Source organism: Chiloscyllium plagiosum, chromosome 3 (assembly GCF_004010195.1).
Source record: "Chiloscyllium plagiosum isolate BGI_BamShark_2017 chromosome 3, ASM401019v2, whole genome shotgun sequence".
Classification (NCBI taxonomy): Eukaryota; Metazoa; Chordata; class Chondrichthyes; order Orectolobiformes; family Hemiscylliidae; genus Chiloscyllium; species Chiloscyllium plagiosum.
In genome coordinates this window covers 95882168-95907322 of record NC_057712.1, presented here as the reverse complement: position 1 = coordinate 95907322, position 25155 = coordinate 95882168, and the positions used below count along the sequence as shown (strand labels likewise).

Below are 25155 nucleotides of genomic sequence, written 5' to 3'. Positions count from 1 at the left end.
GGCTGGGTGACTCATTATTTTGCTGCTGCAGATGCAATGGGCCAATTGGCCTCATTCTGCATTTGGAAACCTTCCACAATTTCTTAGCTGATGACTGCACGATATTCAGCACCATTCACAGCTTCTTCGATACTGAAGCAGCCCATGCCCAGATGAAGCAAGATGTGGTCAACATTAAGGCTGGGCTGATCCATGTCAAATAACATTTGTGCCATTGAAGTGACAGGAAAGATAATCTCCACTGAGACAGTTTAACCACAATCAGGCATGGATCTGATGGTCCAAATGGTCTCCTCCTATATTGTAAATGGCTCTCTGTGCTGGGTTCTTCGGGTTACCACAGTCCATACCCACCCTTAATAAGAATGTCAGAGTGGAGCCCTCCCACAATCGTGAGGTTAGCTCTATGACAGTTTAATGTTGGAGTAGTGTTAATGGGTTTAAAGCAAGATTTCCATTCCTTTTATGGGAGGATGTCCAGCCCTAAGAGAGCTGCCAACCTATCCGATGCTTTAGTAGCTCTTTAGTTCCAGCAGTACAAGACAGAACTAGTGACCAGGGCTGGCCATTACAGGCAGCCCCACAGTGCTGAGGCACCTAGTTAAACCTGCAAATTGGGCGGCTGAGTGTAGTGTTGGTGATCTGAGTTTGTGAAAGCTGCTGAACTTTCTACCAGGCTTGGGCCTCCCCAGCCAGTGCTTAAAAGAAGAACAGTGGGGGTGGATGGGAAGAGTACCTTAAGTGAGCAGCAAAACTGGCACATTAAAAGCTCAACAACTCCCAGAATGGGTCGCTGTCCAATGCCCTGTGGAATTTCAGACAGGTAGGGAACTGGTGGGAATGCTGGCTACTGGATTTTTAAATCGCCCACCATTTTCAAATCCATTGGCCAAGAGCAAAAAACAGTCCTCTGACCATATGATGTTCAGTAACATGACCATCTCTGAATCCCCACCAACTACCTCCAGCTCATGGATTGCAGTGGTTCAGGAAGACAGCTCACCACTCCATTCTCGATGGCAACCAGGGATGGACAGTAAATGTGGCAAGCTAGCGACACCAATGTCCCACATCCCACAAGTGAAAAAATAAAAAAATGCTAGGGGTTACTGGTGATCAGGAACTCAACTGGACTAACTGGAGAAATACTGTGGTTAGGAACAAAACAGAATTTGAGCATTCTTGATTGGTATGACATCCACAAACATTATTTCTCTCCACCACTGTCATTCAGTAGCAGCAATGTGTACCACTTATAAGATGCACTTCAGAAATTCACCAAAGATTCTTAGACAGCACCTTCCAGACCCAAGACCACTACCATCTAGAAGGACAAGGGCAGCAGAGACGTGGGAACACCATCATCAACAAGTTTTCCTCTAAGCCACTCGTCATCCAGACTTGGAAACATATTGCCTGTTCCTGAAGCATCACTGGATCAAAGTCCTGGAATTCCCTCCTTAATGGCATTGTGGATTTACCTACAGTGAAAGAACTGCAGCAGTTCAAGAAGGCAGCTCACCACCAACTTCTCAAGAATAACTAGGGACGGGCAATAAATGCCAATGATGTCCACATTCCTTAAATGAAGAAACTTCTGAAATAAGTTATTCAACTGACTCCCCTACCTCTTCCCAACAGCCACATGGCACAAGCCAAAATTGTGTGTGACATTTTGCGGGTGAGTCCAGCTCGAACACTGTCTGAGAAATCCATTACCATCTGGGACATAATCCAGCGATTGCCTTAAATCTTCAATACCTCCAGCACTGATGCACAGTGACAGAACTGCAGTAACTTGCCAAACCTCCCAGGACAGCATGCTTCAAACCTAAGACCTTTACTAAACGGAAGAAAAAACTAGCAGGAAGATCAAGGTTCCTTCCTTGATTTGGAATTATATTATTGTTCATTCACTGTTGCTGAATCAAAGTCCTGGAACTCCCAATCTATCAAAGGGCTTTCATCTCATGGTCTGCAATGATTCACCATGATGTTCTCAAAGATCGTTAAGATGCTGGCCTTGCCGGAGATGGCAACATTCCTGTCAATGTATTAGAACTGTCAGTTTTTGCACTTCTGATTTTTACATTTCTTGAACTCTTTCTTGGAAGACACATGCACACTCATTTAACAATGATCTGGCTTCTCTGTGATATTAACAGTTAAAAAGGCCTGATTCCCAGGTATGAATGGTCACTTTAACTCTGATAACAGAAGGACAAAAGTGTACCTCAGTATATGTCATAATATCAGAACATACTAATGAATACGTTTCAAAATAATTACGTCCAAATGTATACTTTCCTCATGAGCAGTAGGAAATATGATTGGGAGATCTGCAGACAACACAAAAGTTGGCTGGTGAATATTGATGACTAATGTTATAGTAACAGACAGTGAAGAGGATGACTGTCGACTGTCAGGAGATATTGATGGTTTGGTTGAGTGAGCAAAAAAGTGGCAAATAGAATTCATCTAAAGAAATGTGGAGGTTATGCATCTCAGGAAGAGAAAACGAAAGCAAGGGAACTGTGATGATGCTGTCACTTTAAAAGGTTATTTTGTCCTGGGTTTTTCTGAAGAGAGGTTGTATAGGCAAAAGTATTGAACTGGCTACTGAAGACAGCTTAAGTCAACAGCTTAGGAGGCCTTGGGTCTTTTTAACAGCCTGAATGTGGGTGTGGCCAGTTCTCAGAAACAAGGCTTTCTAGTTTTTTTTAGCTTTAGCAGCAGAAGCTGTTTGGGGTCTCAGAAGAGTTGGAAGCTTCAGTGAATGATTTTTAGTTGCTGCTTCCTCTGGAATTTCTCATGATGTCTTTTCCTCCTGGATTGGAGAACTGCACATAAGAATCCATGTCTAAATTTGTCTTTTTGTCCAGGGATGTGTTCATGGGAATGTTACTATATTGGAACAGTTAATTAGTAATTGATACTGTATCTATTATTCAATCAAGTTTTCCAAAAGTTAAGTTATCCTAAATTCCTCTTTCTTCTGTTTGAACATTAAATGCATGTTTAAATGATTGCGTTTTGCTTAACGTCAAGTAGTTTAACCAGTTATGTCACATCTGGAACATGCACTTCACATCTACCTTTAAAATAAGAAAACGTTAGGGTTTAGGCTACCTTCTTCAAATATTTTCAGAGGGTCCTGTCTGGTTCATAAGAATACACAATAAACAGGAAGGTATTAAGAGAGGCAGAGGAAGAAAAACTTGGAGCACATGCAGCACATGCCCACCGGACCTGATCGGACAGGTAGGTAAAGGAGGTAGATTGGATACTTTTCTTCATTGAGTGACACAAGAGCAGATAAGACGCTGGTTAGTTACTAATGTAACACCACTGTTTAAGTAGGGAGGGAGGCAGAAGGTAACAACATATAGGACATTTAGCCTGACCTCAGTCATTGGTAAGATTTTAAAATCCATTATTATGGATGAGAGTGCAGAGTACTTGGAAGTACATGGTAAAATAGTCATGATTTGGAGATGCTGGTGTTGGACTGGGGTATACAAAATTAAAAATCATACTATGCCAGGTTATAGTCCAACAGGTGAATTTAGACAGACTAGCTTTCGGACCGCTGCTGATAAAGGAGCCTGATGAAGGAGCAGTGCTCCGAAAGCTAGTGTTTCCAAATAAACCTGTGCAACTATAACCTGGTGTTGTGTGATTTTTAACATGGTAAAATAGGGCAGAGTTAAGCACGGCTTTGTCAAGGGGGAATCATGCCTGACAAATCTGTTAGAATTCTTTGATGAGGTAATGAGCAATTCAGACAAAGGACAGCCAATGGACATAAAGTATCTGGATTTCCAGAAGGACTTTCACAAGGTGTCACACAGGAGTTTGCTAAATAAGGTAAGAGCCAATAGTAATGGGGGCAAGATACTGACATGGATAGAGGATTGGCAGACTGGCAGAAGGCATGGAGTAGGAATAAAGGGGTATTTTTCAAGATGGCTGCCAGTGACGAGTGGAGTTCCACAGGAGTCTGTGTTGGGACCACAATTATGTACATTATACATTAACAATCTCGATGAAAGAAGCAAGGGAATTGTTGCTAAGTTGACAGATGACACAAAGATAGGTAGAGGGACAGGTGGTGTTGAGGAGGCATGGAGACTGCAGAAGGACTTGGACAGGTAAGGAGAATGGGCAAAGAAGTAGCAGATGGAATACAGTGGAGAAAAGTGTGAGGTCATGCATGTTGATAGGAAGAATAGAGGCATGGACTATTTTATAAAAGGAGAAAGGGCATCAGAAATCTTTTAGCACAAAGATACCTTGGGAGTCTTAGTTTAGGATTCTCCTAAGGTTAATATACAGGTTTAGTTGGCAGTTAGGAAGGCAAACATAATGTTAACATTCATTTCAAGAAGGCTAGAATATAACAGCAGCAATGTACTGCTAAATTGGTGTAAGGATCTGGTTAGACCAGATTTGGAACACTGTGAGTAGCTTTAGCCCTTGCATGTAAGGAAGAATGTGCTGGCCTAGGAGGGGGTCCAGAAGAGTTTTCTAGAGCAGTATGTCAATAGTCCGACGAGGAAAGGGGCCATATTGGACCTGGTATTGGGGAATGAGCCAGGCCAGGTGGTAGAGGTTGTGGTGGGGGATTTCTTTGGGAACAGTGACCACAATTTTGTAAGTTTTAGAATACTCGCAGACAAAGATGAGAGTGATCTTAAGGAAAGAGGACTAAACTGGGCCAAGGCCAATTATATCAAAATTAGGCAGGAGCTGGGAAATGTGGATTGGATACAGCTGTTTGAAGGAAAGTCCACATTTGATATGTGGGAGGGTTTCAAAGATTGGTTAAGATAGTGCAGGATAGGCATGTCCCGTTAAAGGCAAAGGAGGAAAGGCAGGATTCGTGAACCGTGGATGACAAGAAATAATTGTATGACTAGCCAAAAGGAAAAGGGAAGGGTACATAAGGTCCAGGTAGCTAAGAACAGAATGAGCCTTGGAGGAATAGCGGACGAGTCTTAAATGAGGAATCAAGCGGGCTAAAAGGGGTCATGAAATAGCTTTAGCCAGCAGAATTAAGGAGAATCCCAAAGCATTTTATTCTTATATAAGAAGCAAGTGGGTAACTAGAGAAAGGATTGGTTCACTAAAGGATAATGAAGGAAGGCTGTGCGGCGAACCTGAGAAAATGGGTGAGATTCTGAATGATTACTTTGCATCAGTGTTCACTGAGGAGAGGAACATGATGTTTGTTGAGATTAGAGATAGAAGTTTGATTAGTCAGGAGCACGTTGACATAAGTAATGAAGATGTGTTTAGTAGGGTAGAGATTATTAAGGTGGACAAATCCGCGGGTCGGTGTGGACTTGTTGGGCCGAAGGGCCTGTTTCCACACTGTAATGTAATGTAATCTAATCTAATTACTTTGCATCAGTGTTCACTGAGGAGAGGAACATGATGTTTGTTGAGGTTAGAGATAGAAGTTTGATTAGTCTGGAGCACGTTGACAGAAGTAATGAAGATGTGTTTAGTAGGGTAGAGATTATTAAGGTGGACAAATCCCCAGGACTGGATGGGATCTATCCCAGGTTGCTGAGGGAGGTGAGAGAGGAAATAGCTGTGGCCCTGACAGAAATCTTTGTGGCATCCTTAAACACAGGTGAGGTGCCGGAGGACTGGAAGGTTGCTCATGTGGTCTCCCTGTACAAGAAGGGTAGGAGGGATATTCCGGGTAACTACAGAGCAGTGAGCCTAATGTCAGTGGTGGGAAAGTTGCTGGAGAGGGTACTGAGGGATAGGATCTAGTTATATTTGCTCATGTTGTCCCCCTGTACAAGAAGGGTAGTAGGGATATTAACTACAGAGCAGTGAGCCTAATGTCAGTGGTGGGAAAGTTGCTGGAGAGGGTACTGAGGGATAGGATCTAGTTATATTTAGGAAATAATGGGCTTATCAGTGATAGGCAACATAGTTTTATGCGGGGGAGATTGTGCCTTACCAACTTAATAGAGTTCTTTGAGGAAGTGACCAAGCTGATAGATGAAGGAAGGAATGTATATGATTGATGTCAAATACATGGACTTTAGTAAGGTGTTTGACAAATGTGAGGTGATGCATTTAGGCAAGTCTAATTCTAGAGTGAATTATACAATGAACGGAAGAGCCTTGGGAAAAGTTGATGAGCAGAGAGATCTGGGAGTGCAGGTCCATTGTACCCTGAAGGTTGCTGCACAGGTGGATAGAGTGGTCAAGAAGGCATATGGTATGCTTGCCTTCATCGGATGGGGTATTGAGTATAAGGGCTGGCAGGTCATGTTAAAATTGTACTAGACTTTGGTTCGGCCGAATTTAGAATACTGTGTACAGTTCTGGTCGCCACATTACCAAAACGACGTGGACGCTTTGGAGAGGGTGCAGAGAAGGTTTACGAGGATGTTGCCTGGTAAGAAGGTGCTAGCTATGAACTCAGGTTCATTAGAAAAAAGGAGATTGAGGGGGGACCCGATTGAGGTTTACAAAATCATGAAGGGTATAGATAGGGTGGATAGAGATAAGCATATTCCCAGGTTGAAGGATTCAATAATGAGAGGTCAGGCTTTCAAGATGAGATGTGAAAAGTTTAAGGGGCAAGTACTTTACACAGCGGGTGGTGGGCGTCTGGGACGTGTTGCCAGCAGAGATAGTAGAGGCAGGCACGGTAGATTTATTTGCGTCTGGACAGATGCATGAGTAGGTGGGGAGCAGAGGGATACAGATGCTTAGGAATTGGGCGACAGGTTTAGACAGTAGATTTGGATCAGCTCAGGCTTGGAGGGCTGAAGGGCCTATTCCTGGACTGCAAGTTATCTTTGTTCTATGACGTTTGCAAAAATGATTCCAAGTGTGAAGGGCTTGTGATATGAGGAGCCGCTGAGATCTGTACATTATGGAGTTTAGAAGGATAAGGAGGGATCTGATTGGAACTTACAGAATACAGAGAGGCCTGGATATGTAGACATGGAGAAGATATTTCCATTAATACGAAAGACTAGGACCCACGGGCACAGCTTCTGAGTGAAGGGATGATGCTTTGTAGCGGAAATGAGGAGGAAATTCTTCAGCCAGAGGATGGTCGAACTCATTGCGGCAGAGGGCTTTGGAGGCTAAGTCATTGAGTGTATTTAAGACAGGGATTGATAGGTTCTTGATTGGTAAGGAGATCAGGGTTTGAGTAGCATATCAAATGGTAGTGCAGACTCGATGGGCCAAATGGCCTAATTCTGCTCCTATTTGTTATGGTCTTAAGGTCATAGGAAGGACAGGGAGATGTACAAGAGTGTCTCCATTGCTTGAAAACTGCAGGCATGAAGAAAGATTGGATGGACTCGGGTTGTTTTCCTTAGAATAGAGGAGGCTAACAGGTGTCTTATTCAAGGTTCACAAAATAATGAAGGGCTTAAATAGAATGGACAGGGAAGACCCATTTCCCTTGCCAAGAGTAAATTACTTCCATTCTTCAGCTAGACTTCAGTGACTGCCAGGATATGTTTGGCAGCAGATATTAAGTCAGTGATAACAAACCTACCATGAAAAACATTAAATTTAAGGCACAATGGGAACCAATAATTAGCCACATAAAGGCCACAATTAGGCCAAGAGTTGGTGGATAAGCTTGACATTACACTGTTGCTCATGAAATATGTGCAGAAGTGACTCGAAGTGAGTAGGTGATGGAACCGTGACCCTGTCATTTCACCAAGCTTTATATTACCCCTGCCAGAGGGTAGGTGTGGGATGCATGGATGTAGCCTAAAATTCCAGGGGAAGAATTGGAATAAGTTAGCAAATTTTAAATAATTGTGCACCATGAAGATCAGTGCTTATGTCTCAAACATTTATAACTCAGTCAATATTAATGACTTGGAAAAAAGGACTGAGTGCATTGTCACCAGGTTTACTGACAATACAAAGGCAGATGGGAAAGCAAGTTGGGAGCAAATTGGGAGCTTCAGCATATGTAAGGAAGTCAGTTCAGCAAAATGGGTTGTGGTCACAATGGTGCCAAGGAAATGGGTGGAAATAGAGGTAAATTCAAATTCAATTAAAGAATTACGCAATTTAAATAAATTTGAAATTCATTTTCAAACCTAGCTAAATAAGATATGAAAAGATCTTTTCTTTAAAGTTGCAATATTTCTCTGAGATATAATTACATTGAGAAATTGTAGCATAATTGTAGACGTTGGAAAGAGATTTGTGTTAGCCACTCTCAGACAATGGTAGTAATGGGATTGCTATAACTGATCAATCATCTCCAGATTTGAGGAAATAAAATTGATGGCAATCCCTTTTCTGACTGTTACCCACTGCACCCTTTTGGGACTGAAGATGTACAAACACATATACGTGGTGCTGAGGAGATTGGGAGTAGACTGAACCATGGTATCGAAGGCTAGCAAGTTCAAAACTGACAAAAATGTATCGTCATGGAAGCTGTGCAACACCCAGGGTTCAGAAACAAGTGTATTTTCTGTCACCAGGGAAAGGTGGTGAAGAGAAGAGAATTGGGAAAAATACCTGATGGGAACTGTTGAAGCTTGTTGAATTGGAAACAGAGTTGCTGCTTGCATAAATACCAGGAGATGGTGTGAAACTGGATCCTAAAGTCAAAAGAAACAGTACGTTTAGAAATTTCATATGTCTCAAAATGAGCATCACAGTAAAAATTGCAGATGCAGATGACAAAAATAAACACAGTAGTACATCTGAAAGTATTTAGTTTTGAATATTGCTGGAAAGAGATAATGTTGAAGAAGCTTTTCATTTTGCACTCATTAGGACGAATGCAAAAATGCCAAACCTCAAACAATCACAACAATTTATATGATAGAAGAAAATCAGTTAGGCGAAAGTGAGGACTGCAGATGCTGGAGATTAGAGGGGTCAAGGTGATAGGTCGGAGGGGAGGATGGACTGGATAAGTAGGAAGGAAAGTAGACAGGCCATGAGGGCGGTGCTGAGTGCTGATTAGTTGGAAAATTGACCTGAAGTCAATGCTGGAAATGGTATCAGCACACTGATTGGAGAGGCCTCACATTTTGGAGGGAATTTTGTGAATTTTAACCCACTCAGGATGGTTCACTAAGTGTTGTCTAATTGCAGAATCAGATTAAACTAGTGCTGGATGCAATTCTTGACAATAATGTTTTTCGTTATGTCCAGTGACAGCAAAAAGTTAACATATGCCATTAAGCTGTTGTTCTGCTGAGTAAACAGATTACAAAAGGAATGTAAGACTTAACCAAACTGATACATGACAAAGAAGATAAGACAATGGCCTGGTTTTATCAGAAGAACAATGGTGTGGGAATAAAGGATAAATCACGCAGCAATTTCCAGTATCTGTACATGTGTAGAGGACCAGAAGTCAAGAAGCTGCTTGCTCAGTTTCCCAATTCCTCCACTAAAGTAGTAATTTGCTGAAAAATTCAGCATTCAAATGTACACAACACTGTGATATTGCTCTACTTAGCCCAATAGATACCCATAACACATGCTACAAAACATTATGACTCGTCCATTCAAGTGACAAGCAATGATCCCTGTAAAATTACATTATTGAGAAAGCTAGCATTTTCAATGGGCATTACTCTTAAACGCTTTAAATGGCTCTTGACATATGGTATTTAGTTCAGAACAACCTTTAGGTTTACTGTGCTTAGCTGGAATATTTGTGATAAATTGCCTCACTGACGCAGAAAATTAAATTTTAAAAGTGTGGAAGCTCATTACATTTAATATTTTTGATTTTTCTATTCTCAAGAGATTTAATTACTGTTGCCAAATTTTCAGTTTGCAATTGATCTAAATTTTAGATATGAAACTACAATAGCTGCTCTTTTGTTGTACACCTATTGAAAAGTTTAGGTGTGCCAGAGAATAAACATTGCAGAAAAAACCCCATCAGATTGCATTAGACAGGAATCCAAAGTTTTCAAAATGAGAAATCTTGGGATTTCTGCTTTGGGAGTTTCCATTGTACTTCTGATGATACTGGCAATATTTTAAAAAAGGAATACATTTATTTTCTTTCTTGTATTAACACTTTTACAACCAAAGTCTTTGTTTATCTCTGCATTTACAAGATACTTGAATAGAACATGATTTTGTAGAATAAAGGTGACTGATACTTCTTGTGATTGAGAAACTTGACAAGCTGATCAGAAAAAAAATTCTTCAGAAGGTCCTTGTAGTAGCTTTTGCATTGTTGCTGTTCCTTTGCTTTTGAGGTCAGTTAGCTCAGTTGGCTGGATAGTTGGTGAGCAATGCAGATGGATGCCAACAGCGTGGGTTTAATTGTAGCACTGGCTGAGGTTATCATGCAATATTCTTGTTCTCAACTTCTCGCCTTGTCTGAGGTCTGGTTATCCTCAACTTAAACCTGTCATCTCTCTCTTTAACGAGAAAGTAACCCTATGGTCTGGTAGGACTATGGTGACTTTACTTCTACTTTGTTACGTAAGTGGAATTTCCAGTAAAGTTACTGCAGGAACCTGAAGCTACTACAAGGAAGTTCAAGCTCAAATGTGACCATGTTGAAAGTTCACAAAGACCAGTGAAATAGGCTTTTACCTAGAAGTTCTACTGATCTGGTGACAACTGGAATTGAACACAGCAGTGCATCTGTAAGTACTTAGTTTTGAATATTGCTGAAAAGAGGTAATGTTGAAGAAGTTTTTCATTTTGCATTCATCAGGACTAATGCAAGAATGCCAAATTTCGAACAATCACAACAGTTTATATGACAGAAGAAAATGGCTGCTGATTAGTTGGAAAGTTGACCTGAAGTCAATACTGGAAATGTCATCACACATCTTGGAGGGAATTTTTGAAATTTTAGCCCACTCACGATGGGTCAGTAAGTGTTATCTAATTGCTGAATCAGATTTAAAAATAGACCTTTTAAGTTGGGGTTTTGCTTATTCATTCATAGAATGAGGGCTTTGTTGTCTAGGCCAGGATTTATTGCCCAGAGTTAACTACATTGCTGTGGGTCTGGAGTTGCATGTTGGCCAGACCAGGTGAGGATAGCATTTTCCTTCCCTAAAGGGAACTCGTGAATCAGATGAAATTTTTCCCGACAATCAATGATAGATTTGTGGCCATCAGTGAACTCTTAATTTCAACTTTTTTTTCTGAATTTGAATTCGAATTCCACAATCTGTCATGTCCCCAGAACATCTCCGGAATAACAGTCCAGTGATAATACCATTAGCCTGCCACATCCCCCTTTTTTGGCTGTGTACAGTCTGTACTTTGAATATTATAAACAGCTTGAGGAAGATACTGTCTAATTCAGTCAGGCAATCACTGGATGTGCAGCCTATGTGGCTGGCATCAAGATGGCACTGAAACTTATACATGACATTGCTCACTTTTGTGGTAGATAGAACATCCTATTGGATTGATGGCAGTAATGTATTAATAGATGATGTCCCTTGCATTGCCATTACATAGCAGCAACATGACACGCTTAAACTATTCTTCACATTTTTTCAAATGCTTTATCCATTTAATTTGAGGTAGACCAGAACTTCTCATGTCCAAAAATGGTGGTCCTATTTGGGAGTTTAAGCAATTTGCAATGAAGAATGATTTGATCAGGAAAGCCAACATCTTAGGGAAGTACTTTGATGCACTCTATTCCACATTGAGCTTTGCCACCCTCAGTCTTAACACTGAAAGATGGGTGAGTTCAGGTTGAATGCTTAGTTTACATCCTTCCTGATTTAAACTCCATCAAAATCAATTGGACATAAAATTGGGTGGCTGACCGAAACCTTGTCATTGTCATTGCTAAGTGAGGCATGCATTCAATCTATAATTAGCTTTGTTATGCTCCTGAAATTTCAGAGCACATATAAATATTGTAAATGTTAAAACTTTGGATATAGCACAAAACTATACTTTACTGAGCAAACATCAATGACATTCATTTCCAAATTTGTTAATAAAAAGACAAAAGAATTACTTAAAACAGTTTGAAGAACAGAACTTAAGCATTGCTAAAAAAATGACACATTTTATCAACCTTTTGTTTTGCTCTCATCAGGACATTTTGCAAGAATACAAATTCAAGGGCAAACAACACTTAGACTGCATATAAAGAAAATGCTAATGGATTGGCAACTGCAACTCTGATTGGGAGAGGTATTGCCTTAGCAAATACAACAATTAATGCTGAATGCCGATGAAACTAGTTTTTTCATATTACCACTACAACATAGTAGTAACACAACTGGTGTTTGTCATTTCCAGAATGTTGCCTTCAAGCCAAGAAATGTTCTATCACACAAATTAGTAACGTGGGCTGTGAATTTCAATGCTGTTGTGATGCTAGCCATGCAGGCCATGCATCCTAAAGACTGGCGGATTGTATCAAACAGCATGTTCCTTTGGCTACTTGCAACAAGCAAGGTATTGCCCATATCCAACTAGTTCACACTTGTAAAACTTGTAACACTGGGTACAACATTAGATGTTATACTGCAATTGGACTGAATAATGTAGCTGAATGTGTGAGGAATTATGCTGACAGCAAATTTAGAATTGTCACTCCGTCTTACATGCAGGTGTTGGAAGCTACATATATTCATACACGGGCCCTTTTTGTTGTAGACAGAAATAAACTGAATATGCAGTATGCCTGTTTTAACTCAACAGAATAGGTGACACCCACTGCTGGCCAATTTCTCAATCAGAAATGCCCTGACCAAACAGAGTCTACCTGCCTAGTTTAAAAGTTAAACAAAGATTGGCAGTTAACCGTCAATCATCACTTAACTGGTGTATTCTCCACAGTAATTCTTGTCCATTTGCCAACCAATCAACACGCTACTCTTCTGCAGCATAAATACTGGTTTCCTCTTGAATGTGTTTTCTTGTAAAATGTTCCGATGTGTGCAAGATAAAAAACTTCGACAAGAGTGAGTCCTTTTTCAGCAAAACTCAAGGAATTGATTTTGTTGGCTCTCTCTCCATCCTGGAACTGTGAAGCAGGAGTGTACCCAAACCGTGTTATACTGACTGAGTTTTAACATGACCTACACACAGCCCTAACCTCCTGGGGATCTGTAGGTGAGAGACACAAGTTCTGCTGGGTGAAGGAATACCTTTTAAATTTGTTCAGTTCTCTGGAACCTAGCACAACCCTTCCTGGTACCTCACTACCTGGGAGCACAATAAAGGGAGCAAAGGTCTGGGTAACTTTTTATTTTCTTGACTTCTGCAGCCAAGGACTTTCTGGGCCAATGCTCAGGTAAATCAGCTTCATTATAGTTTGAAGAAATATCCCAGAAGTTTAAAATGATTTCTGATTATAACATTTAGATTGAGGTATTTCAAAGTAATCAGGCTGGTGGAATAGCTTTGTAAATGTAAGATTATTTCAAATCTTTGCACAACTGTTTTAAAAGCTTGAAATACTAGTTAAAAATTAATGGATTGCCATCTAGAATAAGACCAGGATCAGAAAAATCAAAACTGAATTAGTTGGTAGGCAGATAGAAAGGAGAGAAGGACACACCACCAACCTTGCATCTGATAGGAATATGCTGTCTGGCCTGGTTGGGGAGCAGCAAATCCTGGACTGTAGCTGAGGCATCCTGTCTGCAATGCAGATTGTGCTTGTGGAAGTCCCCCTTCTGTCTTAATTCCTGATAAGAGTGCACACAAACTGGTTTAAACTTGAAATTTTCTAACATTGCTTTTTGAAATGAAGCTTAAATCTCTTTGGTTTACATTGAGGCAACTGACTAAACAAAATAACCATCGTACTAATAATTAATTGAGTACAACCTCAGAGAAGTGCCTTACCATAAGCGGGCAATCCATAGTGCTGGCCTGTCTGAGAATACGCAGCATAGACTGCAGGCTGCTGCATTCCTGAATACTGGGTTTGTCCAGCATAAGCTGTCATTGATTGTACTGCTGGTGTGGAAAGAATGTGTGGGTATGGCCTGTGGAGAACAGAAAGCTATGTCAAGCTGCACATTACAAAGAGAGAAAAGGCAAGCTTATATCCACATTACAGCGCTAAACAGTGACATTGAGCCTTTATTCCCCCCTCTGGAAAATTTCTATGGGATTACTTCGTGATGTCAAGTTATTTGGGAAAAGCATCAATGCCAATCTTATAATTCCAGCAAATCAAAGGGAGACAAGCTTTAGTGGGAGAGGGGTCTGTCAGGTCAAAGTGGTGCTGTTGAGATCAAAGTGCAGGCTTTGGGTTTTGCTAAGAAGAATGAGGCAAGGTATGGTCTTGTCTTTTCTTCTAATCCAATTGCTACTTGGTGGGTAGTAATAGCAGGTACAGCAGTGGTCTGCTCCTCCTGTGAGACATGTCTGATCAGGTGGAAATGAAATGCCCCTGACTAGTATGTTGCATGAATTGGTTAGAACAGTAGTAAGGGACATACGCAAGGCTGAAAGTTTTATCAATAAGAGTTTCAACAAAGGTTCAGCCAGAAAGATAGGTGACCGTCAGGAGGGACAGGTAGGTCGTATTGGAGTCCCCTATGGCTATTCCCCTCTTCATACAGGTATAACATTCTGGATGTTGTTTGATTTGGGGGGGGGGGGGGATGGATTGCCACTCAGGGGAAAGCAATAGCAACAGCCAGATCAGTGGTACCACAATAACCTGTGGGAGATAGAGGAATCGATATGTCGGGCAGATCATGGTAAGAGGGTTATTGTAGTGGATGATTTTAACTTGCCCAATATTGATTGGAACCTCCTTCATGTCAGGGGCTTAGACAGGAGAGGATTTGTTAGTTGCATGTAGGTGGGTGTTTTGAAACAACATGTCAATTGTCTAACTAGGAAAAGGGTCACACTCGACCTTGTACTGGGAAATACGCCTGGCCAAGTTATTACAGTTTCAGTGGGGGTGCATTTTGGGAACAGTGACAATAATTCCATAAGTTTTAAGATAGTTATTGAAAAGGATAAGATTCATCCTTGTGTGAAAGCACTAAATTGTGGGGGGGAAGGCTAATTGCAATAGTATTTAGCAGGAACTGGAGAAATTAGATTGGGGTGGCTGATTTAGGGAAATTCATATCTGATGTGGGAGTTTTTTAAAGGCTGAACGATCAGAGTTCAGGACCAGCATGTTCCTGAGAGGATGAAAGATAAGAATAACAAGATTCAGGAACCCTGGATAACAAGAGATATTGAAACTTTCGTTGAAAAGGAAAAGGAAACATTTGTAAGGTTTAGGAAACTGAAATCAGACAAGGCCCTTAAGGAATATAAAGGAAGAAGGAAAGAAATTAGACAAGGAATTAGGAGGGCTAGAAGTGACCACAAAATTTCTTGGCAAGTAGGATTAAGGAGAAACCCAAGGAATTTTATACATATATTAGGAGGAAGAGAGTAGTGAGAGAAAAGGTAGGTCCACTCAAGAACAAAAGAGGGAATTTATGCATGCAATCAAAGGAATTGGGTGGGATCCATGATGAGTACTTCGCTTTGGTACTTCTGAGGAGAAAAACATGGATGATGATAAGATTAGGGAGGGGTATATTGATATTCTGGGGCATGTCGATAGTAAGGAGAAAGTGTTGGTGTTTTGATAAACATTAAGGGAGGTAAGTCCCCAGGACCCATCCCAGGATACTAACGGGGTGCAGGAGTGCTTTGTTAGAGATCTTTGTATTCTTTTTAGCCACAGGTAAGTGATGAATAGTTTATGCTAATCCTTTATTTAAGAGGGTAGACAGGGAAAATCTTGGAAATTTTAACTCAGTAAGCCTTACATCAATGGTAGGGAATTTATTGGAAAAGATTCTAAGGGACCAGATTTAATCGCATTTGGGAAAATAAATGGATATTGTAGGGATAGTCAGCATGCATTCTGTGGGGAAGGTCTTCTCTCACAAATTTGATCAAGTTTTTTGAGGAATGTATTGTAGAGGTATTGTAGAATGTATTGATGGGTAATGTATTGGAGAGGATTCTGAAAGACAGGATTCATGATTACTTGGAAAACCATAGTTTGATTAGAGATAGTCAGCATGGCTTTGTGAGGGGCAGGTCATGCCTCACAAACCTTATTGAATTCTTTGGGGATATGACAAAGCATGTTGATGAAGGTAGAGCAGTGGATGTGGTGTTTAGAAAGGCATTTGATAAGCTTCCCATGGTAGGCTCATTCAGAATGTAAGGAGGCATGGGATACAGGGAAACCTGTCTGTCTGGATACAGAATTGGCTGGCCCATAGAAGACAGAGGGTGGTCGTAGATGGAAAGCATTCAGCCTAGAGCTCGGTGACCAGTGGTGTTCTGCAAGGATCGGTTCTAGGACCTCTGTTCTTTGTGAGTTTTACAAATGACTTGGATGAAGATGTGGAACGGTGAGTTAGTAAATTTGCTGGTGACACAAAGGTTGGATAGTGTGGAGGGCTGTTGTAGGTTGCAATGGGACATTGACAAGATGTAGAACTGGGCTGATATGTGGCAGATGGAGTTCGACCTAGAATAGTGTAAAGTCATTCATTTTGGAAGGTTGAATTTGAATTCAGAATGCAAGATTAAAGGCAAGATTCTTGGCAGTATGGAGGGACAGAGGGATCTTGTGGTCCATGTCCATAGATCCCTCAACATTGTCACCCAAGATGATAGGGTTGTCAAGAAGGCACATGATGTGTTGGCTTTCATTAGCAGGGGATTGAGTTTAAGAGCCACTAAGTTATGCTGCATCTCTGTAGAGCCCTGGATAGACCACATTTGGAATATTGTGTTCAGTTCTAGTTGCCTCATTATAGGTAAGATGTGGAAGCTTCAGAGACGGTGGAGAGAAGATTTACCAGAATGTTGCCTGGACTGGAGGGCATGTCAATGGAAGAATGGTTGAGGGAGCTAGGGCTTTTCTCATTGGAGCGAAGAAGGATGAGAAATGATTGATAGAGGTGTACAAGATGTTGAGAGACATAGATAGAGTAGATAACCAGAGACCTTCCTACAGAGTAGAAATGGCTGTCAGTAGTGGTCATAATTTTAAGGTGATTGGAGAAAGGTATAGGGGAGATGTCACAAGTAAGTTCTTTATGCAGAGAGTGGTGGGTGGGTGGAACACACTGCCTGCAGTCATGGTAGAGGCAGATACATCCGGGACATTTAGGCGACTCTTGGATAGGCACATGGAAAATAGTACAATGCAGGGTATGTAGGTTAGTCTGATCTTAGAGTATGATAAAAGGCCAGCACAACATCAAGGGCTGAAGGGCCTGCATGTGCTGTAATGTTCTATGTTCTAAGTGACAAAGATAATTGATGAGGGTAAGGCAGTCTACATTGACTTTACTAAAGCCCTTGACAAAGTCCCTCATGGTAGGCTCGTCCAGAAGATTTAAATCAAGATTAAATGGGATCCATGGGGAGTCGGTGAGTAGGATGCAAAACTGATTTGCTTACAGAAGACAGTGGGTAGTCGTGGAGTGGTATTTTTCTGACTGGAAGTCTGTGACATGCAGTGTTCTGCAAGGATCAGTGCTGGGACCTCTGTTGTTTGTAATATATATAATTACTTGGATGAAAATGTCAATGGTCTGATTAGTAAGTTTGCAGATTGGTGGAGTTGTAGATACTGAGGAAGGTTGTCAAAGGATACAGCAGGATATAGATCAGTTAGAAAGTTGCACAAAGAAATATCAGATAGACTTTAATCCGGACAAGTGTGAGGCAATGCATTTTGGGATGTCAAAAGTAAGAAGAAAATAAACTGTAAATAGCAGGACCCTTAAGACCATTGATAGACAGAGGAATCTTTGGGTACAAGTCCATAGGTCCCTGAAAGTGTCAATGCAAGTAGATAAGGTGGTAAAGATTAGATTAGATTAGATTACATTACAGTATGGAAACAGGCCCTTCGGCCCAACAAGTCCACACCGACCCGCCGAAGCGCAACCCACCCATACCCATACATTTACCCCTAACCTAACACTACAGGCAATTTAGCATGGCCAATTCATCTGACCTGCACACCTTTGTGTAAGTGGGAGGAAACCGGAGCACCCGGAGGAAACCCACGTAGACACGGGGAGAATGTGCAAACTCCACACAGAGAGTCGCCTGAGGCGGGAATTGAACCCGGGTCTCTGGCGCTGTGAGGCAGCAGTGCTAACCACTGTGCCACCGTGCCGCCCACAAAGAAGGCTGACAGTGTGCTTGCCTTCAAGGTTGGGGCATTGGATATAAAGGTTAGCATGTCATGTTGCAGCTCTTTAAAACTTCATGTTAGGCCACATTTAGAGCATCATGTGTGATTCTGGTCAACACACCATTAGAAGGTTTTGGAGAGAGTGCAAACAAAAACACTGCCTTGATTGAAGCGTATTAGCTCTAAGAAGAGGTGGGACAAACTTGGATTGTTTTCACTGGAGGGTTGGAGGCTGAAGGGTGACTTGATAGAAATGCATAAAAATATGAGAAGCATGGATAGAGTGGAAAGTCAAAACCTTTTCTCCAGAGTGGAAACATAAAACACTGGGGGGGGCATAGATTTAAGGTGAGAGGGGAAAGCTTCAAGCACACTAGACAAACGATTAACAATAAGAAGTGGGACTGAAGGTGTTATATCTGAATGCACTCAGTATGAGGAATAAGATAAATGAGCTTGTGGCGCAGATCAAAATTGGTAGGTATGATGTGGTGGGCATCACGCAGACATGGCTGCAAGGGGATCAGGATTGGGAGCTGAAAATTCAAGGATATTACCCTATTGAAAAGATAGGCAGGTGGGCAGAGATGGTGGGGTTGCCTTATTAGTAAGAAATTAAATCAAGAGCAAGAAACAAAGTAGGGCCAGATGGTGTAGAATCTGTGCGGGTAAAATTGAGCCGCAAAGGTGAATAAACCACAGCTGCAGTTATGTACAGGCCTCCAAATAGTAGCCAGGAGCTAGAGCACAAAATACACCAGGAGATAGAAAAGATGTGTAGGAAAGGCAAAGTTACAGTGAATATGGGGGATTTCAATATGCAGGTGGAGTGGGAAAATCAGGTTGGAAGTGGATTGCAACTAAAGGAATTTGTGGAATGTCTATGTGATGGTTTTTTGGAGCAGCTTGTGGTGGAGCCCACTTGGGAACAGGCAATACTGGATTTAGTGTTGTGCAATGAGGCAAACTTCATAAGGGAACTTAAGGTGAAGGAACACTTAAGAGGCATGGTACAGGGACGATGAGGCAACCATGGCTGACTAAGGAAGTCAAGGACAGCATAAAAGCAAAAGAGAAAGCATTTAATGTGGTGAAGGACAGCAGGAAGCCGGAGGATTGGGAAGCTTACAAAGACCACAGATGGCAACAAAAAAAGTAAATAAGGAGGGAGAAGATTAAATAAGAGGGTCAGCTAGCCAACAATGTAAAAGGAAGACTGTAAAAGTTTCTTTAGATACATAAAGGGCAAAAAGAGAGGCAGAAGTAGACATTGGGCCACAGGAAAATGACGCTGGAGAGATAGTAGTGGGAAACAAAGAAAAGGTTTAGGAATTGAATAATTACTTTGTGTCAGTCTTCACGGTGAAAAACACAAGTAATATCTCAAACATTCAAGCGAATGAGGGGGCAGAGCTGAGTATGGTGGCCATCACCAAAGAGAAGGTGCTATAAAAACTGAATGGCCAGAAGGTGGATAAATCAGATGGACTACATTCCAGAGTTCTAAGGGAGATAGCTGAAGAGATAGTGGAGGCGTTAGTGGTGATCTTTCAGGAATCACTAGAATCAGGGAGGGTCCCAGAGGACTGGAAAATCATTAACGTGACACCCCTGTTTAAAAAGGGAATAAGATAAAAGATGGAAATTTACAGACTGATTAGCCTCACCTCGGTTGTGGGTAAGATTGTGAAATCTGTTGCGAAGGATGAGATTTTTGAATACTTGGAATTGTATGGTAATAAAGGGCAAAGTCAGCATGGTTTAATCAAGGGGAGGTCATGCCTGACCAATCTGCTAGCATTCTTTGAGGAAGGAATGGGCAGATTAGACCAAGGAGAGCCAATGGATGTGATGTATCTGGATTTCAAGAGGCCTTTGACAAGATGCTGCACAGGAAGCTACTGAGTAAAATAAGGGCCCATGGTGCCAGAGGCAAGGTGCTAGCATGGATAGAAGCTGGCTATCTGGCAAAAAGTAGAGAGTAGGGATAAAATGGTCCTTCTCAGAATGGCAGCTGGTGACAAGTGGTGTTCCATAAGGCTCAGAGTTGGGACCACACTGGTGAAGGAACTGTGGGCATTCTGGCTATATACGCAGATGATACAAAGATAGGTAGAGGGACAGGTAGCATCGAGGAGGCAGGGAGGCTGCAGAAGGATTTGGACAGGTTAGGAGAGTGGGCAAAGAAGTGGCAGATGGAGTACAAAGTGGGAAGGTGAGAGGTCATGTACATTGGTAGGAAGGATAGAGGTAAGGGCTATTTTCTAAATGGGAAGAAAATTCAGAAATCTGAAGTGTAAAGACTTAGAGCTCTAGGAGAAAGTGAGGACTGCAGATGCTGGAGATCAAAGCTGAAAATGTGTTGCTGGAAAAGCGCAGCAGGTCAGGCAGCATCCAAGGAGCAGGAGAATCGACGTTTCGGGAGTTCATCCCTTGTGGTTGGAGGGATCCTAGGCGGAAGATGAGGCGCTCTTCCTCCAACCGTCATGTTGCTTTGGTCTGGCGATGGAGGAGTGTTGGGACTGAGACAAGGTGGGGGGAGGGGAAATGAGGAAACTGGAGAAATCTGAGTTCATCAGATTTCATTAGAGTTCATTAGAGCTCTAGTCCAGGATTCTCTCAAGGTAAACTTACAGGTTGAATCAGTAGTTAGGAAGGCAAATGCAATGATGGCATTTATTTTGAGAGGACGTGAATATAAGAGAAGTAATGTACTTCTGAGGCTCTATAAAGCTCTGGTCAGACTACATTTGGAGTATTATGTGCAGTTTTACGGCCCATATCTCAGAAAGGATGTACTGGCCCTGGAGCATGTTCAGAGGAGGTTCACGAGAATGGTCCAGGAATTAAAAGCTTAACATATGAGCAACATTTGAGGACTCTGGGTTTATACTGGATGGAGTTTAGAAGGATGAGGGGGGAATCTAATTGAAACATACAGCATACTGAATGACCTAGACAGAGTGGATATTAGAAGATGTTTCCATTGGGAGGAGAGAGTAGGACCTGAGAGCTTTGAGTAAAGGGAAGACCTTTTAGAATGGAGATGAGGAGAAACTTCTTCAGCCATAGAGCGGTGAACCCATGGAATCCATTGCCACAGAATGTTATGGAGGTCAGATCATTGAGTATATTTTGAGGATCAAGGGTTATGGGGAGAATGCATGAGATGGGGTTGAGAAACTTATCAGCCATGATTGAATGGTGGAGCAGACTCAATGGACTGAATGGCTTAATTTCTACTCCTCAGTCTTGTGGTCTTATGGGAAAAGTTCAAAGAAGATGCGTGAGGCATGTTTTTATTACACAGAGGGTGATGGGTGCCTGGAATGTACTGCCAGAGGAGACAATAGAAGCAGTTATATTAGCAATGTTTAAGTGGCATTTAACCAGACACATGAACATGAGAGGTACAGACCATGAGTAGGTAGATGGGATTAGTTTAAGAATGGCATCATGGTCTGTACGTACGTGGTGGGCTGAAGGGCCTGTTCTATGTTCTCAAAATATAACATTGTTTTATGTGACGCCATTATCAGAAATAACATAGAAGATGTGGTTTTCTTGAGAAATTGTAATAATAGAATCCAGGCAGAGACACAATTCTGTTTGCATATAAATCTATGTATGAATAAAGATAAGGAAAACATTCCATTTCAACGACAAACTGTTTTTTGTACTTACTTGGAAGGATAGAGCTGTGGTGAGTATTGGTGTATTCCTCTTGGACTATAGCCACTACTTGTTATAACTACAGGAAAAAGAAAAGACATGTGAAACATTAAATGACAAGCAGAACAAATGCATTTTGATTTTGTGGCACAAACTCAAGTAAAGCAGGTGTGAGATGACAAAATAAACTTTAACTGTTAGGCATCTGCAGAATTAAGTGCATGATGCATGAAAAATAAAATTTAACATGGTTAAAGGAATTGCAACAAACACAGATTAAAACGTCAGCAAAAATGTCGATAGGAATATAAAAATACTAGATTTTATGTTGTACTGATTGCATGCATTAGTCCTGCCATATTGTTGCAGCTGGAATTCAGAAGATACAAATGGAATATGCGTTTGAAGGCCTAAATATTGACCTGCAAGAGTCTAGATTCAAAAGTTTTAAGTTAGTTCTCATACTGTATGTTATTACCTGTGAAAATTCAACTTCTGAGAGGTGCAGTCGTAAACTTTCAAGCAATGAACAGCTCAGTTTCAACTGCGGTGTAGGGATAGCTGAGGCTGGCAACAAACTCACAAATCATGTCACCCTACTCCTATGCCCCTACCACAGTGTAAAGCCAAGGAGACTTTAAAAGTGGGATCTCAATGAACTAATCCAACACTGACTCACACCCTAAACCTGATGGGAATCATTATGTGCTCGAGCGGCAGTTTTGGGATTCTGGTGGCAGGACATTGCTGCCAGGAATATTCTCAGGATCAGGGGCCAGGGATGGGAGTTGGGGGAGGGGAAGGTCCAGATGTATTTGTGATTAGAGAGGTCCAGGGTAGAGAGGTTCAGAGTTTGCTCATGTACCATAGAGGACTACTGTTGCTCCACCCCTCCATGCAAGGAAACTATGTGGGATTGGTTGTTATCATCGTACCTGTTATATGTATATAAAATATATATATATTATATATATATAAATGAGCTCACTCAATGCTGAATATTAACCTCACAACTCCATCAATTCACCATATTACTTCTTCCATCTGTGTGTAATATTTTGATTGTGGATTCTGATAAATTTTGTTTGGTTACTTAGATTTTCAATGCTTAGATGCAAACTTAATTTACAAAAATAAAACCATATGTGTTTCAAGGTTAAGTTTCCCCCTTTGAATAATTTGGGGATTGCATAACTGAAAGAAAATGACCCCAAAAAAGTTTAAGATATCTCTGACCAATTAAATAATAGTGAACCAGGTCAGTAATGTTCCTAGCTGGATAGATTGAAGAAACTGTGGTATTCATAATACTATTCAGTAATAACAAATGACTGCTAAAGTAGATCCATATGAGCCCAGCTGTAAATGTCTCCATTTGTTCTTTTTCCAATTTAGATAAGGTAAGAACTCACAGGAATGGAATGAACTATTCTAATGTGGGATTTTCTTTTCACTCTTTCTATTTTCTTTTGTACATATAGAAATAAAAACATGACAATAAGGTTGAATCAAAGTCGCCTTTTATTTCCAGCTCTGCTTCTGACTGAACAGGAAGGGCTTGCCATTTTCATGCTCAAGATTCATGACAGAAATTGCAAATATTTCATTCCACTCAGATGAAACAAGGAAATATAAACTTCAAATGTTTCATTTCCTTTGGAGGAATAAGGGAATTTAATTGATTGAATCTAATTGAACCATAAAATTGAAAGTTGATGACAAATAAAAACATCAGTATTGGTCTCAAAGGGGATATATCTATATCCTCCTACATTTGAAAAATATAATCTTGTCTTGACCAGCTTGTTTCCAAACAAAATCAAAATATCATGGTAGAGTTTCTGCTAGGTTGTGGTGCTATTTCAAGCATATTTCACTTGAAATAGACTAAAACAATGAAAAAGGTCATGTTGGAAGGCAGCCTTGCTATCAAAAAATTTTAACACCGTTCTGTACAAAACAGCATTCAATAGCATTTATTTGCAATGCTCTGTGTTCCAAAGAGTTCAATTTGAGTTTCAATTTGAGTTCAATTATCACTCAATGTGTAGTAACGATCTACAGAAATCAATGACACTGAAACGAAATCACACAATGCTCATTCAGTGGAAATCACTGGAAGTCAACGGATAAGGGATTAAGTTGATGCAAAAGTTTTCTCAACTAGAAGTGATCAAGAAAACGAAAAGCTCAAGGATTAAAATTTTTCTGAGTCCCAGCTGCAAAGTGTGGGATTGTTTCACATAGACAAATCACTATAGTGATCATGATAGCGTTATTACTATTAGTTACACTCTGCTATCAGAAGATATTTTTAAACTGAAGGGGGTCAGAAAAGATTAACTCGGGCTGGAGGATTTGAGTTATAAAGATAGGCTGGGACTTCTTCTTTACTGGAGCATAGGAAATTGAGGAGTGACCTTATTCAGATTTATAAAATCATGAAAGGCAGATATAAGATGAATAGCAAGAATCTTTTCCTTAGGGTGGGGAGGTTCAAAACTAGGGGCCATATTTTTAAGGTGAAAGGAGAAAAAATTAAAAAGGACAGGAGGGCAACTCTTTTACACAGAGAGTGGTTTGTATGTGGAATGAACTGCCAGAGGAAGTAGTGGATGCAGATACAATTAAAACATGTAAAAGACATTTGGATAAGTAAATAACAAGGAAAGGTTTGGAGGAATGTGGGTCAATGTAGGCAAGTGGGACTTGTTTAGTTTGGGAACATGGTTGGCGTGGACTAGTTGGATTAAAGGGTCTGTTTCCATGCTGTATGACTCTATGATAATTACTAAATTAGTTATTATAACACAACAGAGTTTTTAAATTGCTCATTTATCCTTGGAGAAGTGCTGAGCCAAAGTGGAAGTTATTTCGGTTCAGCTGATATGGGAGCCATGACGGTGGATAGTGTGGAAAGGAGACAGTGGTGATAGTGGCTTTTGGGAAGTCCACGGGCTGGGAGGTCAAGGTTGGGTGTTCGCAGAGGAAGATACAGCAGACACAGGCCTAGGAGAGTGGAAAAGGCAGCATCCTGAGATGGGAGGGTTGGGCAAAAGGGAGTTTGTGAGAGAGATTTCAAAGATGGTGCAGTAGGAGTGCAGGGAAGATGCTGAGGAGGAGTGTGAGTTTTCTGATGAAGTAACAAAGAAGATTGATGAGGGCAGAGCAGTAGATATGATCTATATGGACTTCAGTAAGGCGTTCGACAAGGTTCCCCATGGGAGACTGATTAGCAAGGTTAGATCTCATGGAATACAGGGAGAACTAGCCATTTGGATACAGAACTGGCTCAAAGGTAG

General features: G+C 41.0%; 1 protein-coding gene across 34 annotated transcripts in view; it reads right to left on the bottom strand.

The window, feature by feature from the left end:
• The window catches only part of eya4 (EYA transcriptional coactivator and phosphatase 4), a 554349-nt gene that overhangs the window by 113662 nt on the left and 415532 nt on the right, over window positions 1-25155 (bottom strand). For all 34 annotated transcript variants that reach the window (XM_043686452.1, XM_043686599.1, XM_043686613.1 and 31 more), the window contains 4 exons: window positions 21866-21932; window positions 13834-13976; window positions 13551-13673; window positions 8536-8618 (listed from right to left, as the gene is read on the bottom strand). In XM_043686452.1, coding sequence (XP_043542387.1) covers window positions 8536-8618; window positions 13551-13673; window positions 13834-13976; window positions 21866-21932 — 416 coding nt within the window. The remainder of the gene's footprint in view (window positions 1-8535; window positions 8619-13550; window positions 13674-13833; window positions 13977-21865; window positions 21933-25155) is intronic.